At 42.8% G+C, this 10,905-nt stretch overlaps 1 protein-coding gene across 1 annotated transcript in view; it reads left to right on the top strand.

Annotated features, from left to right (window-relative positions):
* LOC131248722 (ubiquitin-conjugating enzyme E2 variant 1D) overlaps positions 1–3,732 on the top strand; it is a 28,755-nt gene extending 25,023 nt beyond the window's left edge. The window contains exons 2-4 of the mRNA XM_058249139.1: positions 2,755–2,894; positions 2,979–3,104; positions 3,380–3,732. Coding sequence (XP_058105122.1) covers positions 2,755–2,894; positions 2,979–3,104; positions 3,380–3,520 — 407 coding nt within the window. The 3' untranslated portion in view covers positions 3,521–3,732. The remainder of the gene's footprint in view (positions 1–2,754; positions 2,895–2,978; positions 3,105–3,379) is intronic.
* Positions 3,733–10,905: the final 7,173 nt, after the last annotated feature.

Below are 10,905 nucleotides of genomic sequence, written 5' to 3' on the forward strand. Positions count from 1 at the left end.
GAGAGGTTGGGATCGGGTCGGGGTAGGGTTAGAGAGTCGGGTCAAGTCGGGTTTCGGATCGAGTCAAGTCTAATCGGGATCGAGTTTCGGGTTGAGTTACTGCGTAACTCGAACTCAACTCGGTTCGGACCGACCCGCCCATTCTGTTTGGGTTGAGTTGGATGAGTTGAGTTAGCCGGATCGGGTCGTCCCGTGCCCACCTCTATATCTCGTTGTTAATGCTCAAATATTTCTTTAAATAATTGATAGGTACGAGTAATGTTCGAAGTATCAGTATCGTTACAAGTTTTGTTGGTCAGGGATATACAGAAACAATATTGATATCACCGATAATATCGTTGATAACCGAAAATGCGGGGAACATAGGAAAAATGGTGGAATTTTCAGCGAAACTCCAGAAGATATTAAAATGAACATATTTGCATATTTAGAAAAAAAAAAAAAAATTGCAAAAAGAACGCATACATAACAAGTTAACATTTAATGGGGTCTTAAAAGCATGTGTTGTTGTAAGAAATCAGTCAAACCATCCCCTCTGCCCTATTTAGTCATCTAACCTTCCATCCAAACATCCATCGATATTGTAAAATATCAACAACACGTGATATTTCACCAAGAAATCATCAACTATTGGAAAGGAAATGAAAGATTGTCATCTCAATATCTCGCATGTTGCGATTCTATAATATCGAGATATTATCAATATTATCAATGACAAATTGAACACTACATACAACCATGTGCCCATGAAAAAAAATTGAAATACAAAATTTTCTAATAAACAAAAATTTGATGATATTAATACGCTGGCTATATTATTGAAATAGCGTCAATACACTTATGATATAAGCGTTACCTAGAATTTACATAGTTGAAAATATTGTCAATACATTAGTGATATTGATGCATTGGCAATACAAGCGACGCCTAGAATTTATATTATTGAAAATATTGATGATTACATTAACTACATTGATACATTGGCGATACTTGGCGATACATTGCTAATAATTGGAATTTTTGATACTACCAACGTTATTGGTATCGCTGAGCTGGAGATAAAGATAATATCAGAAATATTTCGATAATATCGGAGATAATTCGAACACTGGGTACGAGATATATTTTTGTTGGATGAATTTATCTCTCATAATGGTTCCCACACTTCCTTTGCAATATCCAAAAACATTACATCCACACTAATGGATTGTTCCATGCTTTTTCACAACCACGTCATAATCCAAGCATTCTCCTAGTCCTGTTGATCATATATATTAGCTTTCTCATCAGTCTTCTCAATGGTCAAATATTATTATAATTTGCTGTTGGCATTTATAAATGTTTGGATGGATTTGGACAACTGAAGGTAGTTTGTTCCATTTAATTTAATAGAGGTTATTTGCACCCTAAAAACTCAAATGGATTTATAAATCCAGTTCTTGAATCATTCTTCATCTTTATGGAAATAAGGGATTAGAATAAATACCGCAAGCTTATACGAACATCGGTTGACCTTTTGCGATAGATGAATACCTAACTTGCACTCTTCACAAGATATGCACACCACAACTTGAAGATAATAACCAGCCTGCATGTCTATACGTTTCAATCAATCACAAGGGTTGACGATCATGAACATGACATCAAGCAAAGGCAATCAGCCCACAAGTCCATATGGGGGACACGAGAGGTGATAATCACGAGCACACCATCCCCTTCTCACGCATGGACCGTTACGAAGGCCTGGCACAGCAAACAGAAAAGAAATCCTTGGTTTCTTAAAAGATTTTCAGCACAGGAAGGATGAGAGAGACCAAAAAATTTAGGATAGAAGAGAGAGATTGATTAAATTGGCAACAAGGATGCTTTGATACCATGTTGAATCATAAATATTGAAGAGAGAAGAATATAGAAGAAAATACAAAGAAGAGAAAGTTGGGTGAAGAGAGGAAAAAGAGTTAGGGCTGGACATCACCTAAAAAATTATTGTCCTCAAATTGACTATGCAGTAGTATGTTGAACTTCTGTTGATTTCTAGCTGCACCATCAAATATTTGTTGGATCTGCCAAGAGTACAACAATGAACACACCAGCTAGCCTCTGCTATTGTGTGATCATTGGTTATGATGTTGTTGATATCTTTCGTCTTTAATGTTTTCAAATGTAACTTCTCATCCTTGTTGCCTATAGAATGGGCATAAAATGGATAATATAGTTACCAATAAAAAGAGTATAATGTCATTTTACTGGAAACCCTGTGCTCAAACCTTTCACTGTTGGAGACCATCCTACTGTGCTTCTGTGCTCCCTAAAGCAACATGAGAGGGAAAGTGGTGCATTGCCCCTGATATGCCAAAAGGAATAATTGCACTCGTGTTGCCTGGAGGCTTCCGAAATTGGAATTTAAGCAAAGGGTGGAGAATGTAGCTTACAGAAGGAAGTCCAAACTATTAAGAGAACCACGATCCATAGTTTCAGGAAGAAGCAGATGATAAGACATCAAGTGTTAGAAGACCTGCAAGCGGATTTGTTCCTCTCATTAGTCAATCATCATGGAGTTGTTTTCATTTTAATAGTGCAGGTCTCTTGTATATATTGCTGACATAACAGGTATGCAAATGAATGCCACTTCTGATGAATTTATAAATGAAAATTTTCAGTCATGTACATAGTGCCTATCACAGCTGTCACTCATACAGGCAGTCTCTTCTAAAAGTTATACTTACACCATTATCCTCTCCATGCTATTTACAGTTCCTCGGAACTTCAGATTGCTAGAAGAGCTCGAGCGTGGAGAAAAGGGCATTGGAGATGGCACTGTTAGCTATGGGATGGATGACGGTGATGATATCTACATGCGTTCCTGGACAGGCACAATAATTGGGCCGCACAATGTGAGAAAATTAGTTTGTAACTCGGTTTTGACTACATTTAAATTTCCTGCTAACCATTTTTTTTTTCATTCCATTACTGTGCAGTCTGTGCATGAAGGCCGCATATTTCAGCTGAAATTATTCTGTGACAAGGATTATCCTGAGAAACCTCCTAGTGTTAGGTTCCACTCACGAATTAACATGACGTGCGTTAATCACGAGACTGGAGTGGTAAGACTGGAATGGAACTCTAGGAGCTTGTTAGGAGGGTCTAATTTAAGGGGGTGTTTGGGTGTACAGCTGAATTGCTGTTGGCAGTGTTTTCATGATAGGCAAGATAGGCTTGTTTTTTCTGGGGCAGCACGGAAAATGGGGCCCCCATTATGAAGGATTCCTTTTCCCATTTTTCTATCCCATTGACCTTGAGAAGTGGGAACACCCAAACGCGCCCTTAAAGCATTAATTGTGGGGACTAACCGAGTTGAGTTTGAATGACGAGTATGCAGGTAGAACCGAAGAAATTCAGCATGCTGGCAAACTGGCAGCGAGAATACACAATGGAAGATATCTTGACACAGCTGAAGAAGGAAATGGCAGCACCCCACAACCGGAAATTGGTTCAGCCCCCAGAAGGTACTTTCTTCTAGGTTCATTGGTTCCCACTTTTATGGCCTCATTTGATGGAGTGCAGTGAGTGGTGCATGTTAATCAGTACAAAGTTGTGTGTGAAAATGATTTGGTTGATTCATTGTGCTGGCGAGGAAACAAAAGATTGGACCAAAGGGACAAAAGTGCATGGGTATTTTGACAAGTTGACGTAATTTGTTGCTAGTATTGTATTTCATGTTGGTGTTCTTAAGATATAGTCTTTTCTTAAGATATTAGTCTTTGAATGATCAAGGAAACTTCCCGAAAGAACGTGTCCTTTCGTATATCTATATACAAATCTTCTCCTGAGTAAGAAAATTCCCTTGGTGATAATTAAAGCACCTTGCAAGAGAGAAGACATTGCTGGCTCTAAATACCCAGCATGAGATCGATGTAAAAATAAAAATAAAACAAAATAAACAGACCCATGGATTGAAAACTATTTTAGCAAACTAGTTTGTCAGTTTAAGGTGATGTCTATCTTAATTTCATAGACAATATAGTGAGAGTTTTGAACCATCCAAATCAAACAGAAGGGTTATGGGATGGCCCACTGCCTAGCATCTGCTAGACTTGTTGCTGCGAGAACTTTGATTGCAGTTTTGATTTTATCATGATGTTTCATTGAGTAGTTTTATGGCTTTTGTTTTAAGAACTTCCTGTTCACCGAGTGAGAGGCATAGTCTAGCAGGGTTGTCTTTAGGGCCTGTTTGGACATACCCTCAAAAGGGTGTTTGATGCGTAAACAGCGTCTTGACCCAAACTGCAGTTTGCATTGTGTTCGGGTGATCTCTTGCAAGACCCATCTTACTCCCGCTCGACGATAAAATGTGTTAGCTTGAAAGGTGACTTGACGAATTGGATTCATTTAATCAACCCAAAATGCACGTGTGAGAGAACCCTTATGCAGAAACCTCCTTTTGTGAAACTGTATCGAAACAGGCCCTTATTTAATTGTGCAAGACCTGTCAGACAGAATTTGCAAGTAGAATCACCTTGAAGATGGATTGGAACGTGAAATATAAAATACTTAAAAATAATTAAATGGGCCTTAAATGATTGCACAATCTCTTATGTTAGATAAATTGACGCCCTCGAAGGGCCCATTTAATGTTGTTTAAAAAATAATTTTGGTTATTCTAATTTCTAGAATAAATTAATTAATCATTAAGCATTTGTTTATTAGTGGTGGGCATTAATTGCTTATTAAGAATCAATTAACAAAAATAAAAAATAAAAATCTATTGCAACTTGGAGACGTTTTCTAGAGCGTTTTTGCACTAAATGGGCATTCCTCATTTGTGAGGGTCCAAATGTGTGTCAGATCAATGTGCCTATGGCACATGTGATGATTCTTTCCATCAGTAATCTGGCTTTTTTTTTATTTTTATTTTTTATTTTTATTTTTAAATTTTATTTATTATTTTATTTTATATCCATCTATTTTTTAAGGAATAGATGGAATGGTTACGATTACCTAAGAGAAGTGCATCTTTAGAATCATAATCAATCCATGATGGGCCCCAACAAATAGATGGATCAAATTGTGTTGATAGAACTTGTGTTTATATAAGCGATCTTCATCATCCATTTTAGAGGCCGAATATCTTATTGTCAAGATTATCAAATAAGTGTGATTTTTCATTGTAGCCCATGGCATGTGTGAGCTATAGGACGGCCCAGATTGGTCAAACAGACTTAAGTGTACCAATGCACCTAGCCACGCTGTAACTTATAGTGATCAAAGGGACTTGGATCATCACTCAAATAAAATAGGCAAGATGGTTTTGATTTTACAATTTTCACCATGTGATGTCTGACCTGACTTGAATCTAATACCGTTTGTCAAATCCAAAACCGTTTATGTTTGAAGTTGGCCGTCTCGGGCTGGGCCAGGATGTTGGCACTTTGTTCAGCCCATCAATGGTTTATATTTTCAGGCACATGACGTGCCCAGGCGGTGGCTTACCAGTTTGTTTTTTATCATCCTCAGCCTACCGTTGGCTGTACTAATACGTCGTGATGATCACGAATTTTGGTGTCCCACTGTAAAATCACTACAAAAGCGGATTGCCTGAAGCACCCGCCCTGGTGGCACCATCTGTGCCCCAGCGTGATGTCCATCCGTTTTGGCTGCTCATTTTAGGGCATGAGCCCAAAAATGAGGCAGATCCAAAGCTCAAGCGGACCGCACCACTGGAAACACCAGGTAGAATGGCGCCCACTGAGTTGAAATCTTCCTGGGCCCACCGTGATGTTTATTTGCCATCCAACCTGTTCAAAAGGTCATATAGACCTAGATGAAGTGAAAACACAAATATCAGCTTGATCCAAAACTTCTGTGGGCCTTAAGACATTTTCAATGGTAGACGTTCAATCCCCACCGTTTTCTTTGGTGTGGTCCAATTGAACTTTGGACCTGCTTCATTTTTGGGCTCAGCTAGTAAAACGAGCTGGCCAAATAGAAGCACGTGGATAAAACAGAATCGCGGTGGGCCCCACGGAGTCGTGCCAGGGTGCTGCTGGCAATCCGCTTCCAAACTCTTTCATGACACCTGAGATCAGTCTAAAACTGCACATGGTTTCATGACACACCTTAGATCAGGACCGCATATCTACAGCTGAAAATTGAACTAATCTGATAAAATCTTAATCGTCCATACAGTGGGCCGTAGCTTCAACATTGATTTGCCAAAATGAGTGGGCCTGAACTAATCTGATATCTCGTACCGTGCAGCTGGTGAAACCTGTCCCATATGACATAATGGCACGCCTCCTCGTTTGCATTTGCTATGGCCGATTCGCATGTCCAGTGAGCTGCGTCCTTGTTGAATGTGGACCGTTGTCCAGCTTTATTAAATGTCCGACTGTTCAAACATGTGCGACCCGCTTGATAAGTAGCAGCATGAATGTGTGGGACATCCAGACCATTCATCAAGTGGGTCACGGTATCCATGTTCCCTAGCCTGAAAGTCATGTGAGCGGAAATCAAGCCACCTGACGACTGGCCCGACCTGACTTCTTAAAGCCCCCGGCTCACACCATGAATGTCCAACCACGGGTGCGGTCCTGTCACGTGTCTCATTTCTCCTCAAAAAGACCTATTACCGGTATGCAAAGAAGAAGATGTGCCACATTGTATTATGCATCTGATGAGAAAACGACAGCGTGTCTAATGTGGAAGGGAGAATTGGGGCAGTGGATGAACCCATTTTCCCTACTTCAAAATCTCTTTAAGATCTTGTGCTGTATTATTTTCCTGTCATATAGGAAGCGGAATCATTGCATCAACCATTTTACTACAATAATAAAGCTCTGTTGGCCCAATGTTGAAATCTTCTATGGCCCATTTATCGTGTTGGTTGTCGGGGCAACAGAATGGGATGAGTTTCAGGTGGGGCTCACAAGCGTGGCATGTACACTACCCCTTTATACACTGCGGAGTACCACAACAGAAGAGTTTTCTCTCCCGCTAGGGTTTCTCTCTTCCATGAGGAAGAGAGGTGTGGAGACTTCCCGTTGACTTCAACGAGTATAAAATTGCTTGTTCTCCCCGACTTTACTCACAGAAAGTTGCGGAATCTAATTCATCAAAGAGGTGAGAGAGGAGGAAGAACCGGAGCGCCATCATCTTCTCCAGCGAGATCTATCGCTGGTGTTAATGGTTGCCAACTCAAGCAAAAGAAGTAAGCTTCAAACCCTCCCGCTCGACTCACAGCAGTGAATCTTAAATGTGGCATCAGATCAATGTCATATCCGCTTTTTCGGTTTTGATTGTGCCAGCATTTGCTACCTACCGTTAAAACCGGCGTAGGGCTTCCGCTACAAGGAGTGGCTTACGGCCAAGGCTTCGGGTCGCTAAGTCTCTCTTCCTCCTAACATCTCGTTCTCTCTCTGTTTCCCTTCTCCAATCCCAGTAGCATCCCCTATTCTATCTGAACTAGGTCTTGGTAATGGCATCTGGTAGCTAGAATTGGCGACCATTGCTGCGTAAAAAAAAATGGGAGAGAAATGTCGGTATTATCTACTTCCGTTGCAAAAGAGGCACACATGTTTAGTTTGGGCATGGGGCTATTTCTAGATCTAAGGTGGGATAATGGTTTATTTCTATGAAACAACTGTTGGTTTTGTGCGGCCCATGAAATGTCGCCTATGACCTATAGATTCTAGTTGAAAGGATTTGATTTCGATTTAGAGGTTGTCTTTTGTCATGGGTTTAAATGATTTGGACAGAAATGCAATGTCGGCTCGGATGCCCACCAATGCCGCTCAGGACCAAGATGATCACGAACGGTCAAAGTAACACTTACCTCTGGATAGTGCTGAACTCCACCAGGAGTGTACGCCTCTTGAGGTATGATCCTGCATGAGGTCAATCATGCCCTGCTCGGGAGGCTTGCAGAAGAGCCCTAACATTGAAGAACAAGATGGAGAGAGACCACGGAAAGTAACATGTCTTGCCCGGCCTCAATTGACTTCAGCTCTCGGCAGGATGGCAATATGCCCAATGTTAAGGGAAAGCCCAACCACAGCTCGGGAGGAAGGCCAGGTCGATGCGTTATTCCTTGGGATGACTGCCCAGCCCACTGTGAACATTTTGCTCAGCTTAGGACTTCTACCGCACATTACTTCTAATTCTGACTACTCGGATCGTATTAAAGAGATTAGTCCGAAATCTCAGTCGAAAATCTTGGACAATATTCGTGACACGTCCGAGATCCAAATCCTTCTATAATACGCTCCTACTAAATGGAAAGATCGCAATCTACGACACCGCCCACTCCTCACCTATAAATGGGAGCATCCCTAATGGTGAAAGCTACGCACAACCTAAAACCTAAAACCCTGTTTACGACCAGACCAGAGTCCCTACCTGACTTAAGCATCGGAGGGTCCCCTGCTGCAGCTAGGGTCTCCTTGTCCGTTCACTGTGCAGGTACTCAAAGGTCAAGTGAAGGACACCTAGATTTTTGCATCAACAGTTTGGTATCGTCTGTGGGAATGACTTCGAAAGCCGTTCTCATCATCCACGAGAGCTTGACAATGGCGAAAGGGAGAAAGAAAGCCCAGACCACCACCACTGTGCCTAGCCTTATCCCACCGGAACAGTCTGTAGATCACTGGGAATCATCTTCCCAACTTCAGGCTGATCCCACGCCCATAGGCCAGACACAGCGGTCCTAGAATTGGGGAGGTCGACTTGTCTCTCTTGAACATCGAGTCGAAGCCTTAACTAGCAATCTTGATCAAATAAAGCGATTACTGGAGCGACAAATCCCTCTACCAACCAAGGGGTTGAGGAAGTTGTCGCCCGAGCAGCCACAGAAGTCTTTGCATCTTTTCAAGTGCCCGTTGGCTCCCGGGGGGAACAGACAAGTCAGCGAAGCACCGAGATGAGCACCCTCCCACGCTTTAGGCACCGCCGCGCTGGCTGCCTCCGACTTACGTCATGAGTTGGAGAAGAAGAGGCGAGACAAAGCTCCTGAGGCCAAAGTCGAGGCAATAGCAAAAAATGAAGATCCTTGGGAGGCCGAGCTCAATGAACTGTGAGGATAGATTGGCAACATGCGACGGGCTTACTGCACGTACGCTCCAACCTCGATAGAAGCGCTACTGGAAGAAACCGAGCCCTCATTCATAGCCCACATTATGCATGCCCAACTCCCACCTAGGTTTCGGATGCCCCAAATCGCTCCGTACTTCGGAACCACCGACCCAACCGAACACCTGAAATCTTTTAGGGCCTCGATGGAACTTCATGGTGCATCAACCGTTGTCATGTGCCGAGCATTTTCCCTAACCCTAATAGGAGCAGCTCGGAAGTGGTTCCGACAATTGAAGCCACAGTCGATCAGCTCGTTTACATAACTCAGCAAAGCATTCATCACCAACTTCATTGGAGGAAAGGAAAGGCTCAAGCTGACTACTCACGTCCTTACCATCATCTAGAAAGAAGATGAGCTATTGAAAAACTACATCAAATGCTTCAACCTAGAGACAATGTAGATAGAGGGCTATTCAGATCAGATAGCCTTAGCCACCATGATGGGAGGTCTGAGGGAGGGGAGATTCCTCTTCTCACTCGACAACCCAGCTCATGAAAAGCTGCTCGGAACAAAGGAAGCTTAATAAAAGAAAAACAACCCAATGAAGAACAAGCCTTGGTCACCAGCAACAAACGGAGAAAGGACGACAAGACAACTAGAAGTCAGTGCTCGAACAAATGGCTCGAGAGCAGGTTTAGCTCGTACACCCCCTCAATGCGACGCCCGAACAGGTTCTCATGGAAGTTCAGGACAAACGAATCCTCCAATGTTCAAACAAGATGAAATCCGATGCCAACAAGCAGGACAAGCGGAAGTACTGCCACTTTTACTGCGACCACGACCATTCAACCAATGACTGCTTCGGTTTAAAAGAGGAGATTGAGGCTCTCATCTGCAATGAGCATTTGTGAGAATATGTCAACAGGAGGGAAGAGCGGGCAGATCGGAAGAATGAGCATCCCATCAACAATGAAGCCACTGGAAAAATCCGCACCATCTTCGACGGACCCGCTAGGGGAGGAGACTCAAACCAAGCACGAAGAGCTCATGCTCGAAGTATCAGTCATTGCAGCTCAGAGCATCAAATCCACGTCACCAGCTGGCCTCCAAAGGAACAAAAGCAGCATCTTGTGAGCTGACCTTCACCGAGGAAGATGCCTGAGGTGTCCACCACCCTCATAATGATGCATTGGTGGTGACTATGACCATAACCAACCATAGAGTGTTTCGAATTCTGGTAGACATCGGCAGCTCGACTGACATTCTATTTTGTCGAAGCCTTCGATAAAATGGGAGTCGGAAGGTCCCGACTTTGACCTGTTAAAACTCCCTTGCTCGCATTTGCTAGGGACAAAGTCATCTCTGAGGGATCCATATAGCTCCCGGGCATAGCGGGAGAAGGATAGAACCAGACAACGACTATGATCGACTTTCTTGTAGTCGATTGCCCCTCCGTCTATAACATCATCCTTAGATGACCTTCTTTTAACACTCTATGAGCAGGTAGTATCAACGTATCATCTCGCGATGAAGTTCCCAACCGAGCATGGGGTTGGGCTACTCAAAGGAGATTAGTGTTATTCCATAGCACTAAAAATACTACATCATGCAACGGCCATCACCTCCCTCGATCCTCGGGAGGACTCGATCAAAAGAGGATCCCCGATAGAAGACCTCATGACCATCCCGCTCGACGAATCCGACCCGACCCGAACATTACAGGTCAGCTCATCGCTGACTCCAGCCCTGCGGGATGAGATCATGGATCTTCTTCAATGGCATGCCGACGTGTTTGCCTGGTCTCATTGGGACATGCCTAACATCAACTTAAAAGTAAT

Source organism: Magnolia sinica, chromosome 6, assembly GCF_029962835.1.
Source record: "Magnolia sinica isolate HGM2019 chromosome 6, MsV1, whole genome shotgun sequence".
Classification (NCBI taxonomy): Eukaryota; Viridiplantae; Streptophyta; class Magnoliopsida; order Magnoliales; family Magnoliaceae; genus Magnolia; species Magnolia sinica.